A 16,657-nucleotide genomic window follows, 5' to 3' on the forward strand; every position below is an offset into this window, starting at 1 on the left:
CAGGACAGGCTCACCAAACACTGAACGGGTGTTCAGACCCTGCGTGACGGCTGCCGTCCACCTGTCCTCCATCAGCCTGTTGGAAAGCAGAATGTGGCTGAGGCGAAGGAAGCTCGAACTCAAGTTTTTCAGCTGAAGTGGAACCGCGGAGGGCTCCGAAAAGCTACTTGTTGCGGAAACATGCCATAGTTGAGCTCATCAAGTTTCAAGCAGAACTGTCTCATTAGCAGTCAGACAGTCTGCAAAGCTTGTGCTCTCTAGTGTTTTCTTCATTGGACTAAAAAATACAACAGGATGGATAAAAGGCCCTCGTGCTAAAGTTAAGCCTCACACCCTCATGGAAGCAACGAGCTGCTGCAATTCCCCCTGGGGTTTTTGGTAGTGAGTATTCTCTCACGCACGCAGACACACACGCACACTGTCCTGTGGGCCAAGACCTAACCAACTGCTAGAGACAAGTGTAAAAGGAAAGGTATACAAAGCAACAGTCGGACGGAGAGGCCACGGCCGCTGGGCCAGAGCCAGGGGAACAAGCAGCACAGCCTTCAGGCGGAAGGACGGCCCACGTGGGGCCTGCCCCCCTCCCTCCCAAGCCAGGCCCCCAAGATTCACGGGACAAAAACAGAAACCAGACTGAGCTGCTGCCATTGGAGCCTCCGAGTAACAGGCAGTGGCGTTTTTAGCTCACTTGCATGAGCTTTTTGAGACCTGGACCTCCCTGAAAGCAGAGGAGTCCAAATCTGCAGTCGCTGGTCGCCACTGGTTACCTCCTGTTTCTGTCTGGTGACTCAGGAGGTAATTGTAGCTTAGGGCGGAGAACCCGCCTGGTTTCTTTTGCTCTTGACCAGAGGCAGCCCTCGGTGGTGAGGGCGGTGGAGGCAACCCCATAGAGGGCGGGGTGCAGACAGCTCACAAGTTCAAGACCCTTTCTTCTCCATCAGCCTGTAATTGCAAGCGTTGGCCACTCTCCTCGATTAAGGGCAGGTCTCCAGAAAACCCCGTTAGCGAGCGAGTTCCAAGTAACCAGAGATTAGTTACGCCTGGTAACATGGATTCATTTCACGGAGGAGCTCCTGCCCCCACGGAAGGGAACAGAAGGTGACTTCAGGGGGTATGTTTTGGTGGCGGGGTGGGGGGGCAATACTGAGAGGTCAGTATGGACCTAAATGTTGCCTGGAGCTTCTGAACCAGCTGTGGAGTCCTGGTTTTCAGCAGAGCCAGCTCCAGGGCAAGGCCCCGAGGACAAGGAGAACATGATCCCAGAGGTCCACAGATTCCACCTGCTTCACTGTGTGGCCCCGGGCATTCCTGTTCTCCACACTGGCCACCCACCCTCCCTGCAGCTCTCCTCTCCTCATCAGCCACACCCCAAATGAGAGCCCATGCCAGGTTGGATGGGGCCCCAGTAAACGCCAGGTGAATGAATAAATGAAGGAAGGGGTGAATAAACTCCCCTTTCGTAGGCTGGACTTATTCTGGGATGTGCACCCAGCAGTGTGCAAGCTGCTCTCTACTCCCCTGTATTTCTGAAAAGGGTAAATAAACGCCCTCCTATTCCTAAAAGGCCTGTCTGCTGGGTTTTCCCAGTCCTGGGGGATGGGGGAGCAGCATCTGATTTCTCTCTCTCTCTCTCTCTCTCTCGTCATAAATGGCAACTGACTTTGGGGCTGTCCTCGTGGAAGCAGGAGACCGAGGGGCTGTCAAAGTCCTTTAGAAAGGGGCTGAGCGGGCCCTGCAGGTGCACAGAGGACCATGGCACCCTGGTTCCTGAGCACCTGCTGGTCAGAAAAGCAACAAGTCGTTTTGAATGGGCTATTAGCCATACCTCACACCATCCAGAGGAAAAGCTTTCAGGTTGTGTGGGGGATGCTGACCTCACTGAGCCGACCTGTTGTCCATGCACAGCTGAGAAGCAACATCCATCTATAGGGGAGGAAGTCCTCCTCCCCCAATAGGCAAGTGGCTATTTGTCTGGGCTTCCCAAAGAGCTGTGACATGGTGATGAAAACACTAGCCCCACTGCCTGCCAGGTGACACTGGGAGGGAATAGTCTATTTATTGCAAGACACAAATGCCCCCTATTCAACCCTGGTGACCAGCATCTGAGCCAGTTATGGAATGAAGGACGAGGAGGCTGGGGATACTTGCCTAGAGAAGGCAAGCAGCCTTCTCCCCTAGATCCCTGGGATCTTCCTAGATCTCAAAGGAACAGACTTGCCCCTTTCTCTGTCGTGACCTTGGGACTCTGCCTCTGGAAGCCCGGCTTGGTGGGAACAGCTTCCCAGCTCCCCTCCGCTCCACATGCAAGAGGAGACCCTCCTTTTCCACGAATGTTTTGAACTTTCTTCCCTTTGACTCCGTAAACAGTCCCTCCTCTGTCTGAATACTGTGGTGTGTGAAAGCAGGATCTCGGCTCCCTGAGCAGGCTCAGAAAGTGCTGCGGATGATGCTGAGTCTTCCCGCAGCCTCTGGGGCGCCCGCCCCACTCCTGCCCTGGCTCTTCTCCACCCTCAGCTTTTTTTTCCTTTTTCTTTCTTTTTTTTTTTTTAACCACTTCTGCTTCCTTCATCTCTTTGCAGCTGCAGCAGAGAGATATAGTAAAGCTACTGTATAGGATTTTGAAAGCAGGGCCTCTGAGAGCTTTCCAAACTCCATACAAGCCGGTTATTCTCTGGCTTGTTTTCTTTGGCTTCAGGTTAGTAACACAGAATGAGTCAAACAGTATTAACTTTCAATAGGGAAGTGGTGTGGTCAACCAAAGCTGTTTGCGGCTAGATTGTGCAGATAGGTAGGGCAGGTAATGAAGAACAGCCCATAATGTTGCAAGGAGGCGAAGAAGGGAGGCAGGCCTCGCTCAGAAACATCTAACAATGAAGTCAACAGGACTCAAACCATCTTTTTTAGTTGGCTGAGGAATTAACACCGAGGTCTCTGACCGGCCAGCTTCAGGAAGTTGGCCATGTTGGGACTCTGTGGCTTGCACAATTGAGCACTTTGTGGATATAAGGATGTCTTTTTTTTTTTTTTTCTTTTCCCTTTTTTCTTAAATGATGCCAAAGCCATGGGAAATCTAGTTAGGATGATTTCCCCTGCTTGTGGCATGTCACTCTGGAGTGGACCTTTTTATTCATTTCTTTCTCCAGCCGGGGGGAATGATAGATGCACCCCTCCTCTCCCCCCTCCCAACCCCGGGCCCTCCCCCATCTTCCCAGGATCTCTGCCTCCCTAGGTTGGTGGGCTGACTGCAGGGCCCGGGGCTCTCCTCCTCCAGGTTGGAAGATGATGCATTGGAAGTGCAACTGCTCCTACAGACATCAATCGAGTCATCCTTTGAGAAGCCCATAAGGATCTTAAAATCATCGGATGCCCTCTCATTCTGCAGATGGGGAAGCAGAGGCTCTGAGAGTGGACGTGGGCCGCTGAGCTTCGCAGAGCCAGCCGGGGCCAGAAGCTGCGTCTCCCAGGCCAGCGGTCTTTCCACCAGGCCGCCGCTCCCTTGCCCAGGGCTCAGGATTCTTTTTACAGTTCAACAGAGCAGCTCCCGAGAAGAGCCCAGCCCTGGAGACTCAAATTTCAGCAGTTTCCAGTCCTTTCTGCCTGCACTCGGCTGCCTATTTATTTTGAGACTGGCTGAATCACCCAAGGAATAGAACGAGTTTCTCCCAACCTGTTCCTGGCAACCAGTCAGCAAATGAACAGGACAGAAAGCCAGCCTCTCTCTGGAGCCTTGAAAGATTCTCACCTCTGAGCTGCTGCAGATTTGACTTGTCCTGGGAAACTGGCATGGAGGCTCAAGGGTGTAACATTTCACCTCCCTGAAATCTAATCCAGAAATCTCAGGCAAGTAGCATATGTAAAGAGCTAAAAAAAAAAAAAAAAAAAAAAAAAAAAAAAAAAGAATAAGGACTCCGCCAGCTGCTCTAGGACCTTGGGTGTTCCAGCGCTCTTCCCAAGCCTTTCACTGAAAGAAAAGGGAATTCTAGGGTCTTGGAGGAAAAAAACTGCACTTGGCTTTGGAAAAGAAATACATCTTAAAAGAAAACTCAGCTCTCATAACCACCAGGGTTGCTTCTTTTTGTTTTCAATCTTCATCAAGTGTACATAGCAGTAGGTAAAGAAAATATCAAGATATTCTGATGGCAAAAGGTAAAATTCCTAGCAGTATGGATTTACAGCAGGTCTGATTTGAATGTCTCTGTTTTTTCTCTACAATTGTCTTCTCCTCAGTTGCAAAAGACCTGATGAGATGAAATCTACCTCCAAAAAACCAATAATGATTTTATTTCAGACTCCTACAATTTTTTTGTGTAATATGCACAAACAACAATCAATTTTTCTATTACATTTTTCTATTATTTTGCTACCTAGCCATCAGATTCTATTATGGAATTGATAAGACTGTTTGCGAAGCATCTTGATATCTATTATCTCAATTCATCCAAAACAACCCTATGCAGTAGACCACTCCTATGATTCTTCCCATCTTATAGATGACCCAGCAGGAGCTTCTCGATGTTGAGAGACTCTGCAGGCACACAGCACCCTAAGTGCTAACTAGCATCCAGTTAAGAAACAAGAACACTTTGATAAAGTCTCTGTTTGGAAAAGGACCACCTCTCTCTACAAGGCAGTTCAGTTAACGGGATTTTGCTTCAGTGAGGAATAAGTTGTTGAAGTTGGTTCAGTACTTGGAATTAATAATAGATAGGGTAAAGGGAAAAAGAGAAAAAAGCCCTTATTGTATTGTATTCTGGGGGCCTGATTTGCCAGGATTTTTTTTTTTTTAATAACTTGGCAATGGCAAATGCTTGGCCCCTACTTGGGCAGAGTTCCAGTAGTTCCCTGGGTAAGGGCTAAGGGATGAGGGAAAGGGATCTGTGTTCAGGGCATGTGCTAATATTTAAGAAGCTCCCCTGTGCCAGGCTGTGCTGCCATCAATCTGCACAAGACCGTGGCCCGCCCCTCCCCACTGCACCAGGGGTGTATATCACCTTCCTGGTTTTACACCTTATCTGGTCTCAGGGGAGACGTTGAATGAGGCAGCCAGCTCTCCAGTGGCCAACCACCACTCTAGTCTGCCTCTCAGCCTAGTTCATTTTCTCTTTACAGCCCCCATTCTACAGGTGGGGAAACTGAGGTACAGCTAGTAAATCGCAGGGATCAGACTTGAAGCCAGGCCGGTCCAGCTCCAAATGCCTCTCTCACTCCCTCGGGCTCAGAGCTCTCTGCTGCATTTCTGAAACCCAGGGGCCCATGCCCTGTTGGCAATGCTGAAGACGAACAAGAAAGACGTGATCGTGTGCATTTCTCTTGAGCTCTTTAAAACGAATGAATTGGAAGCATCACAAAAGCACTTTGAAGCTAAGTAAAAATAAGGTGACACCAGGAGCAAATCCAAAAGGGGGCACGAATGCATACAGTCCTTACGAACTGACCTAGTTCAAAATATTTCCTTTTCATCTCAGGTGACCAGAAGACTGACTTTGAGGCCGCAGCAAATAAAAACAAAACCAACCAAACACATAGCGTATCAAATGTTCGACATTTCAGTATATGAAAGAATCCTGAAAGACTTCCATAACGGTCTGAGTTTTAGTCAATACTGGCTTTAATGGAACCTGAGTACATGTAAATCATGGAAGTACTAAACTAATGTATTGCCATTAACTTACTTTATAGGGGTCTAGGGAGTTGGCAGGTTAATTCAATGGTGTTTCTTAAACAAACAAAAAAAAAGTGCAAACAGAAAAGAAATTTGCTTTGGGTACTTAAATTTTTTTTGACCTTAGTTTTCATCTATTAATGTATACCCACAATAGTCAGCTATTGGCTGTAGCAAACTTTACCAGCAACGCTGCGTAACTTACTTGCACATAAGACTTGATACAAATACGCCAGGTGCGCTCCCCTGGTCTTGTTACGAAAGCGGCATTTCACATTCAACCAAATGTCAGTGTCTCATGTGCTGTGTGATAATACGGCTGAGAGGCCCAGTAATAGATTATACCTAATTTATCCCTTCTTTGTTGCCAACTTTCCCTAGCAAAAAAAAAAAACCTTTAAAGCAAATTATTTATCAAAGACGAGAACATGGAAAGAACAGAACTCCAAAATGACAAGTTCACTCAAATGACCTTAAACGCAGGTCTAGTGCAAGGCGGTAGCTTTTCCTTAACTTATTCAAGCTGAACTTCTGGGGTTGTTTTGTTGCTCTTTGGTGGTGGTGGAGTTCTATGAGACCCATTGGATCTAATTCTTACTTGATGACTTTCTTGGCTACATGGCTTACAGAAAAAAACCCAAGCCTTGGGGGGAAAACTCAAGCAGAGTTTTGTCTGTTTGTCTTCAAAATGAGAAGTGGAGGATGGCTAGTGTACGGAAAAGTTCTCAGTCCACCCTAAAGCCAAGAAGCTAAACAGGATAATACTGTGTGCCACTGCCAACAACAATCTATCTGCAGGCGTGGGTCCCCATGCTGGCTGTCATAGTGGCATTCCCAGCACTGGGACCCACCTGTTTCTGCAGCACCAGAGGTGACCAGTGCCCTGGCTCAGGTCCCCCCACAGTGCAACTGGATGACACGCATGGGCATCGGCTGAGTTGCTCCCTAACCACCCAGGTGATGTTGGGGCATGCAGGTTACAAATCAAGGAGCCGCACATGTGCAGAAAGGTCTCCAACTCAATGGTGAGGGCATCCTGTCATTGAAATGTGCCACTGTCTTTTGGAGGAAATGAAGGAAAGCCCTACCAAATAGAATCCAAAATATCCAAAAAAAAAAAAAAAAAAACAACAACAACAAAAAAAAACAAAACCAAAAAACCTCCAGAACAAGTCTAGAAAGACATGTTGGTTTAGGGAACTTAGAGGGTGACAGGGTGTTTCCTACACCTGTTTCCTACACCTGTGGCTAGCTGGTCCAGGCACCCCGGGAGGTGAGCTGCTTTCCTCCGGGGCAAGAATTCAGACCCCAAGAGACTTTGGCATACTTCATGTCAGTCTTCTAGAACAATGTGGAAGGGCCTCTCCTACAGCTTGTCATGCATATATTGAAAAGAGCCCACACATTAGATCTCACTACCGAATATCACCGTTACTCAGACAGCATTTTTCTTTCCCCCGGAATTTCTCACAAAGTTCACCATTTGAGAGTAAGTCCATTTTACCAAAGAGGGACTTAGGAACAGTGCCCAGAGCATTTCAAGGGTCCATAAAAATGCCAGAAAAGAAATTTCACTGGATCTAAATACAAAAAGAAAACTGAAAACAAAATCAAAATTTATAAATGTTTAATTAAATGTCTTAAAAAATGCAGCATGATGGCAACCTCATGAATTTTTAAACGTAGGATTTACAATTTTTTTTGTTTGTTTGTTTAGAGTTTTCTCATCACCAAAGGATTCCAAGACTCAATGTAAATAATAGCTCTACCTTCTGAAGACTTATCGTGTGTTCTAAATGTTCTACAGAGGCTGTCTCCGCAAGCCTCCCAGCCCTGTGAGGTCAACACAGCCACTGTCCTTGTTTTACGGAGGCTCAGCCACCTGCCACCAGGTATGGTCATCCACATGGTTAGCAAGTAACAGGATGGGGATCTCAACCCTGATTGTAATCACCTTGTTCATGGCAGTGAAATCGGGGCCGAAGTTAATGAGACAAGTTACTCATGGCCAGATAATTTCAAAAATAAATGAGAAAAGCCCTTTCAAAAATTTACAGCAAAAGAAGAAGAAGGAGGAGGAGGAGGAGGAGATATTACGCACATGGGTGCACATGGATATGTCCAATGTCACATAGGACAGAGTCCCCTTCTCCCAGGGCAGGGGACCAGGGGGACTCAGCCTCTAAGAAGCTTTGTTTGTGGTGAACCTATGGCTCTGTTTTTCTGACAATATTTTGTTATCCCTTCTGAGTGCGAGCTAATTTGGAGATTATCTCATCCTGTCACCTGGTTGGAGAGAAGAGGAAAGTGAGGACCAGGACTAAAGTACTTAAGATAATTGCCCAAGATCACACCCACTGGCCTGGTGGCGCCAGTGTGAAACCCAGGTCCTCCGTTCAGGATCCAGAGACCTTTCTACATGTTTTAAGATTAAGAAATGGAAGCCTAAATAGAGACAGATTTTTTTTTCCCCTTTGAGCCCTTCATATACTAAATTCTAACAAGGTCTGTGATACATTGGCTTAGATCCCGACCTCACAGGAGTGACATTTAAAATAGTGCTTCGGTTTGCAATGGTCCCAATGGAAGGAGAAATCCAAGGGAATGGTCTAAGTTTCATTAAGTGCTTCTTCTCTCCTCTCCCCCTATTAGACTGAGCATGTACCTAAATCCTTTCATGGGGTTCTTACTTGGCCTGTATTAAGCCCATCAAAAGCTCAAGGGTCAGAGACATCTTTATATATATACAATTCTTCTTAGTCTAGTTTGATACTACTAAAAATGATGAACAGAATGAGATTCTAAAATGCATTAGACACATTTAGGCAGGTTATTATTAATCCTATAAAAATTCCTTTTGCCAAATCTTGGGGTAGTCGGGAGCTTAGTCCAGTGCAAATTATGGTACAGGTGGAAGTCACCCAGAATGTCCATCTTAGCACCAAAATGCCTTTCAGAGTGGGGAGGAGGAATATATGTAGTACATTCCCTCCTCTTTGAGCCTCTGTCTGTCTCCTACTTTATATCCAAGTGGGAGGGAAGAAGGCATTATTCCCCCCCCCCTTTTTTTTTTGCAAATCAGGATTTCATCTAGAAAGAACTAAGGTCTAAATCTGATATTTGAAGAATCCAAGGGATTAAGCAGATCACTGTTCATTACCTGCAAGAAATGCTTAAGCAGTTCTGAGCAAACAAAGTGACTGTAGATGGATAATTATAATCCTGAGATCACAGATCTACAAAACTGCCTGGCATTCCACTAACCAGTGAGGAGCAAAGGGCACAGGTTTTCATCCTTCCAGAGGGCTGGACCCTCTGGTCCCCACCTGGATTCTCAGGGAAGCTCCTTGCCAAAGAGGGGTGAGGGGACCAGGACTTGGAATGTTTGCCTGGTGACCATTTTGTCACATTATTCATCTTTCCTGCATGCCAACACTGGAAGTCCCTGCTTCAGGTCCCTGTTGATGCCAGGCCCCCAAGCAGACCCTGGTGACACACGTGGAGTGAGCCATCTGTACGTGGGACCATGTGGCTGCATGTTGGGTCCTGCCCCCTGCCCCGGGGTGCACTGCAACCCCAACCACGGGACAATGCTGGTGCCCTGCCTGTCCAGTGTCTGCCAAGGCTCTGAGGCTCTGCTTTCTGGAAGACTGTATTCGAACCAGCATTGTATTGATAAACCCTCCTAATAAAAAAGTTCTGAAACAGAAATTTCAATACAAGGAAGCCCAAGGAGCAGTTGGTGCAGTTCTTAAAACCAGACACTGGCGTCTGCGGGTTGCGGTGTCTGGACTTGCTTCTTTCCAGTTCTGGCTTCTGACCCTGTAACCTTGAGCAAGGGATCTCACTTCTCTTTGCTTCAGCCTGCTTACCTGTTCTTTTTTTTTTTTTTAATTTATTTATGATAGTCACACACAGAGAGAGAGAGAGAGAGAGAGAGAGAGAGAGAGAGAGGCAGAGACACAGGCAGAGGGAGAAGCAGGCTCCATGCACCGGGAGCCTGACGTGGGATTCGATCCCGGGTCTCCAGGATCGCGCCCTGGGCCAAAGGCAGGCGCCAAACCGCTGCGCCACCCAGGGATCCCCTGCTTACCTGTTCTTGCAGAGATGGTGTCAACTAATATACGGAAGCTCTTTGAACCGTGTTGGGCTAACGACAGCACTAAGTGCCAGTTATTATTATTATTAGGTGTTTTTAATATTATTATTCTTAAAGATTTTATTTGAGAGAGATAGAGAGAAGAGAGCATGAACAGGGGGAGCAAAGGAAGGAGAAGCAGGATCCCCACAGAGCTGGGAGCCCAATGTGGGACTCGATCCCAGGACCCTGGGATCATGACCCGAGCCGAAGGCAGACACTTAACCGACTGAGCCACCCAGGTGCCCCACTCTATAGGTATTTTTCACGCATTGCTCTTTTTCCCTCCAAGCATGCTCTCCATGTTTAAAGACCTTGTTTCTTCTGTCTCTCTGCTAGAGATTTTGCTACTCACATTCAAAATCATAGACGGAACTATATTTATGGGTTGTAATCTCAACAAAGTCCTTAGCAAAGCAATTGAGTAATAAAGAGTGAGGCCCTTCAGCGGACCTATGTTAACTATGATTCCCTTTTTTTAAAAAAGTCGGCAAGAGGGCTAGTGCCCCAGGAATACAGCATTTTCTGAAGTTTTAAAGTAGCAGCTCCACCTGCCTACCTGTTACTGTGAATACCAAGCAAGCACAACACAGTTTCTGTGAAGGACTCCTTAAACCTGAGGCCAGGAGTTGTCCCAGAAATGGCCAATGTTCGTTGTATTCATCTCTGCAATTCTTAATTAGTTTACTCAGTGTTCCCAATGTAACAGATACCTGGCCAGACAGGTGATGGCTTGTGACATCAGAATGACTACCCAATCCGTATCACTGGGATCCCCACCCCCTGCTATGGGGTGACTCAGGGTCCCAACTGCTCACTCTCCTCAATCTCTCCCCTTGGAAAGGAGAAAAAATGAGTGGGAAATATCAGAAAGGGAGACAGAACATAAAGACTCCTAACTCTGGGAAACGAACTAGGGGTGGTGGAAGGGGAGGTGGGCGTGGGTGGGGGTGACTGGGTGACGGCACTGACGGGGGCATTTGACGGGATGAGCACTGGGTGTTATTCTATATGTTGGCAAATTGAACACCAATAAAAAATAAATCTATATAAAAAAATCTCTCCCCTTGGCAAACTATCTTCCCCCATGGCATCGAGCTACTACAGCTTCTCTGCAGAGAATATGCTTCAGTATCTTAATGATATTCTGTAGGAGATGCATGGGCTAGAGCTAGAGTTTTCACTAGATCTCCCCAAATATAAAAAAAATACATTAAAAACAGCTCTCAAATACCCTTTGCCTGAAAAAATCCTGTCCGTCCCTCTCTCACGCTTACTGAGAAGACTATCTTTCAATATGTTAACACGCCACAAAGTGCCCCATCTACGAAATGAAAACAGACTCCCCCTTGCTGCCTGCAGGAACTGATCCCAGCACAGAATAGCTTCTGATGGTGCTCTGTCTCCATAATAAATTCAATTTTTCATCAATCAGCGATTTTTCTATTAGTCTGAGATGTAAATAAAATCCCATGGAATGGGCGGGGTGGGGGGAACGAGTTTTGACTCATTAGGTAGCAGGTCAGTTACTGTAAAAGAGCAAGTAACCATCTGAAGCAAAAAGCATTTTCAATCCTCTTCAGAAGGCACTTTTTCCTGGACTTTCACCAACCCAAACCCAGGAAAGTGGAGTGGGAAGCACCAAGCTATCCCACTGGGCTGGCCAATGGTCAGGTGTGGCGTGTTCTCTAGTTCTTACTCCTTTTCCCCTGAGTGTCAGGATGTGTGGGATAAGCTTTCCTTCTGCCGTTTTGTACGAGGGCTTCAAGTTGAAGGCCTCACCCCTGCCTGCAATGAGGCATCAGCATTTGCCCTTTCTAGACCATCTTACAATTGGCATGACTGTGAGAAGTCCTATAAGCCAACACTTCATTTCAAACACGAGGGTAAGGCTACAAAGCCAGGTCAGGTAGTTTGGAATAGGTGATGTACAGACGGCACAGGTGGATGAGGAGGTGAATGGACAGATGGATAGACGGATGGATGGGAGTACAGGATTACATGCCACGAGCTTCTCATTCTCTTTCTGCCCTCGTCACCAACTATTTCCTTTCAACTAAGGGAAATTATTTCATTTCTCTGAGCTTCTCCTTTTCCTCTGAGGCCATTAGGCCTGGAGGCTCTCTCCTCAGCTCCCCCAGTCTTTGATTTCATAAAACAATAGAACTTTTCAAAACTATTTGACTTGCCAATGCCAGGGCCACTTTGCCAGAATTGGCCAAAACTCATAGCATCTTAATAACAGAAGGGACTTACTTGGGAGCTGTTATTTATCCACAGTTGTAACACTGTCTGGGCATTCTGATTATATGCAATGACCTCTCTTAACATCACATTAGGAAGTGGCTTTGAGGGACACCTCAGTGGCTCAGTGGTTGAGCATCTGCCCCTGGCCCAGGGTGTGATCCCAGGATCCTGGGATCGAGTCCCACATAGGGCTCCCTGCAGGGAGCCTGCTTCTCCCTCTGCCCGTGTCTCTGCCTCTCTCTGTGTGTCTCTCATGGATAAATAAATAAAACCTTAAAAAAGAAAGTGGCTGTGAATTCTTCACAGTAGCCAAGACCGAGACAACCTAAGTGTCCATCAATGAATGAATGGATAAAAAATATACACACACGTACACACACACACAATGGAATATTATTCAGCCTTATAAGGAAGGAAATGCTGCCATTTGCAGCAACGTGAATGAACATGGAGGGCGGTGTGCCACACGAAATAAGTCAGAGAAAAACAAATAGTGTATAATCTCACATGTAAAATCTGAAAAAAACCAAAAAGACAAAAAAAATTTCAAAAAACCAGAGAGCGGTAGATTGGTGAATGCCAAGGCCAGGGGATGGGGGCCGAGGGGGAGTGCAGGGAAGTGGGTGAAGGTGGTCAGAGACGACAAACTTCCAGTTACAAGATCAACGAGTCCCAGGGATGTAACGTATAGCGTGATGACTAAAGTTAACAATACCATATTGTATATTCGAAAGTTGCTCGGCGAACAGATCTTAAAAGTTCTCATCACACACACATGCACACACACACACACACACACAAACTGGAACTCTGAGGTGATGGATGTGTTAACTCACCTTATTGTGGTAATCATTTTGCAATACACACATATATCAAATCATCATGTTGTAAACCCAAAACTTACACAATGTTATGCGTCAATTATATCTCAATAAAGCTGAAAAGAACCCTGTTCACTTTCTCTTTGGGGGAAAGAAAAAAAAAGGAAGAAAGTGACTGTGAGCCGAGCTTCATCAAAAAATAGTTCCCACCTTGAACCTAGATGTTCACATAACGAGGAAGACAACCTACAAAAATCAGCACCGAGGGCCCACCCTTCTTTTCCTGGGATGAACAGAAAAGTCAGCATTACTCAAGCCACCCTGGGAGGCTCTGTGTGCTTTCGGTTGTTTTCCTAGAAGTCCTTTGTGCCAGGTGAGACTATCTACCTGGGGCTCTAACACCTCTCTGCACCATGCTTACTACCTTCCATTTAATTTTTCCTAAGACCCTAAATTCCATTTGGCAGGAAAGACTCCATAAAAACGGGTGCCTCCTTGGAGCAAATCCCGCCTGTCTGTTCAAAGAGCCCCTCTCAATAATGACTGTTTTCTGAAGTTATAAAACAGCAGTAAACTGTATATACGGGCAGGCCATTACAATCCGTATTTTTCTTCTCTGACTGCCAATTCTTAAAAGTCAGAGCACCCATCATTTGTCTTCTGAAGCTCAGCTGCCTGGGTGGGTTTTTAAATGTTTCAGGAAATACTGGCAGTGGGGCAAAAGCCATCGCCCCCTCTTTTTATGCACGAGAGAGTAACAGAGGCGGAGGCGTACCAAAGGGTCACCGGTTTAAGCTTCTTCCTCCAGGCAGGTTGGCATTTGAACCGCTTCGAGTTCTCTAGAGAGAGATTCCATAGCCACCGGAGTGGGCCTTCCTCAAACTTTAATTACCCTCAAAGACAATTTCCGTGCCCCTCGCCACTGCCTGCCCCAGCCCCGAGCCTTGCTAGAACGCAAGCCTGCTTCCCCTCTGGTCCTCTGCGGACAGCCAAGGCACCTGCGTGGTTTCTGGTGCGTCGTTAACATAACGGGGTCACCACGGGTCATCAGTCTGCCGCTCCTACTTTGGGGAACCCAACGAAGGCGGGTTTGGTTGTCACTGTGTGGTCCCCGTGCCCGTGGTCTGCTTTGCAAATGTCAGTTGGAATCCGGGGATGCTACTGACTCCCGGGGTTTCCTGAGTCCGGGCGTGACCGGATCATCTCCAGGACCCCGAGAGAAAAGGCCGAGAGGGGGAAAACGAGCTCAGAAACAAGGGGCGACACGGCCCAGGCCAACGGCAGTAGGGGGATCGAGACCGGAATGCCGTGTCCCCGAGGGCTGTCCCTGCTGGCTAAGGTGCTTCCTTGTGGGGGACCCCACTCTGGGGCGTCGGGAAAGCGGAGGCACCACAGGGGACGGTGTGAGCAGGTGCTCGGGACCCTGAGGCCGCGGCCAACACTGCAGGAAGCACTGCGGGAGCCGGGCTGAGCACAGGGTGACCCACGGAGCCCTCCCGGGGGCCACCCCGCGGAGCAGCAGCGTCAGGTGCAGGCGGGGGACCCCTACTGCGGATGGAGAACATTTGCAGGCCTCGTCCTCTGTGCTGGGCACAAAGCACCGTCTCATCCTGCCTGAGAAGGGAGCTCTCCCTTGTGTCTCCATCTCGCGGAGGAGGAGACCGAGGTCCAGGGAGGCCCCGTAACTTTCCGGAGCCTGATGTGCCTCAACCAGAACTCCACTTGTTCTGCCCCTGGAGCCCAGATTCTTTCTTTCTTTTTTTTTTTTTTTTAAGATTTTATTTATTCATGAGAGACAGAGAAAGAGAGTGAGGCAGAAACACAGGCAGAGGGAGAAGCAGGCTCCATGCAGGGAGCCCGACGCGGGACTCGATCTCAGGACCCCGGGATCATGACCTGAGCTGAAACCAGATGCTCAACCACTGAGCCACCCAGGTGTCCCGGGAGCCCAGATTCTTAACCACTCCGTTTTACGCCCTGACCTCGCTGTGTCTCAACCTCCAGGCACAGTGGGCAGCCCCGTTTTTGACTCCGTCTCCCAGGAGAAGAGAGAGGACTCCTTTTCCACCGGGGACCTGATACGGTTTGGAGGCACGCAGATGCTGGCCAGAGCCCAGCCTCCACCCGGGGCAGGGTGTGGCCCTGGAGAAGAGTGTTACTCTTGTGTTTACTCAAAGATAGTCATTAAGTCACCGTGAAGACATCTTTCTGCAGACTAAACAACCCTACTGCTTTTTAAAAAAGCTTTCCTCACAGGAGCTCTTTTTTTGGGACCGTCTTTCTATATTTACTGGTTTTCCCCCAGGAATTCTTCTGCCCTCCCATTCTCTATTTTAACCGGTCCTTGCAATAAGATTCTGATCTGTGCCACAGAGAGGAAAAAAAAAAAGGTCATTTTCATAGCTTTCATCTCTGGCCCTCACAGATGAAGACAAGGCCAGCATGGACAGTAATCAACCACTTGTGGTCCACTCTGACCCTCCGGCATTTTTCTGGCCGCCCCTGTGGCTGGCCAATCTTCCATTTACTGTTTGTTTCTGATCCTGGTGAACTTCACCGTGTATCTGAGGGACTCGCCCTTGGTCTCCTGCAGCCCCCAAAAGCTTCACACACGCACATGACTCAGCCCAATTTGCTCCTCTGCCCCCCTAAGAGGAAGCTTCAAAAGGAGCCCAGTGCTCAGACACAAACTTTGAATGAGTGTCAACAATACAATTCTTTCTCCCTGCAGGAAGGAGCCTCATTTTCCTCTCTGACAGAGGTCTGGGCCACATTCGAGCAATACCAGTCAAACCCAAGGCTCCTGTGGGATCGCCCCTGGTGCCTCCGGGTACCAGCCCGGGAGGCGAGGCAGCCCCGATGTGGAGCCCACTTACTTCGAGGTTCTCGGGGTCCGTCCACGGTGATTTTGATGGCTCTGTGGTAAGTGGCAACTTGGGGTGGATTCGTGAAGACGGTGATGGTCAGAGTGAAGCTTTTCCCTGTTGGAACACAAAGGAGAGCACCAAAAAATGAGGCGACGGTCCGAATGGATCTGCTGGGTTAGTTGACCATTAATTTACGCTTCCCGGCCCTCAAGCTGCAGCACAAGTTAGTGGTTTTCCCAGCACTCCCTTAGGCTTGGCTTTGCTTAAAATCTGGAATGCACACCTCTCTGGTGTTTGTCTAGATGTTAACACTTCTCACGGTTATACGGCTTTCGCTAAATCATCAATAAACAACACAGGATCAAGAGAGATTGGGCTTTGTTTTCTTTCAAGTCAAGACTCCCGGGAACGTGGGATCGGATTGGCAGCTATCCACTGCCCCCCTACAGTCCCCAAGGAGTAAGGGAAACCGTATCCGTCTCTCCCTTCTAATACCGCTTGCCCCCCCCCCCCAAGGGTTAGCAGGGACAGAAGCCTTGAGTTTGCGGATGGGCGAAGTTAACATTATTCCCTCCGTATTTCAAAAAGACTAATTGCTGGTTAATTGACCTTAAATATTATTTTTAAATGCTAGACGGTATTAGAGGCATCCATGGGATTGGCCAGACAAAATTTATAGTCAATAAAGTGACTTAACGATATGTAATTGACAGACTGAGATTCAATAAAGACTATAAACATATATAGGCACGTGGATCCCCACCTAAACCCTTTCCATACACGTGTGGGACGTGAGCGTGTTTTCATTATCGTGCTGCTTCTAGTAACTTTTAAAGACTATTTAAAAATATATTTGTAACTTAGAATGCAATTACTGACATAAAAGCAAATAATTAATATTATACCAACAAATAATAGTAAC

The 16,657-nt window shown here is 47.5% G+C and overlaps 1 protein-coding gene across 2 annotated transcripts in view; it reads right to left on the minus strand.

Moving 5' to 3' along the window:
- RUNX1 (RUNX family transcription factor 1) overlaps positions 1-16,657 on the minus strand; it is a 249,654-nt gene that overhangs the window by 46,761 nt on the left and 186,236 nt on the right. For both annotated transcript variants that reach the window (XM_055313394.1, XM_055313393.1), the window contains exon 5: positions 15,745-15,849. In XM_055313394.1, coding sequence (XP_055169369.1) covers positions 15,745-15,849 — 105 coding nt within the window. The remainder of the gene's footprint in view (positions 1-15,744; positions 15,850-16,657) is intronic.

Source organism: Nyctereutes procyonoides, unplaced genomic scaffold, assembly GCF_905146905.1.
Source record: "Nyctereutes procyonoides isolate TBG_1078 unplaced genomic scaffold, NYPRO_anot_genome, whole genome shotgun sequence".
Classification (NCBI taxonomy): domain Eukaryota; kingdom Metazoa; phylum Chordata; class Mammalia; order Carnivora; family Canidae; genus Nyctereutes; species Nyctereutes procyonoides.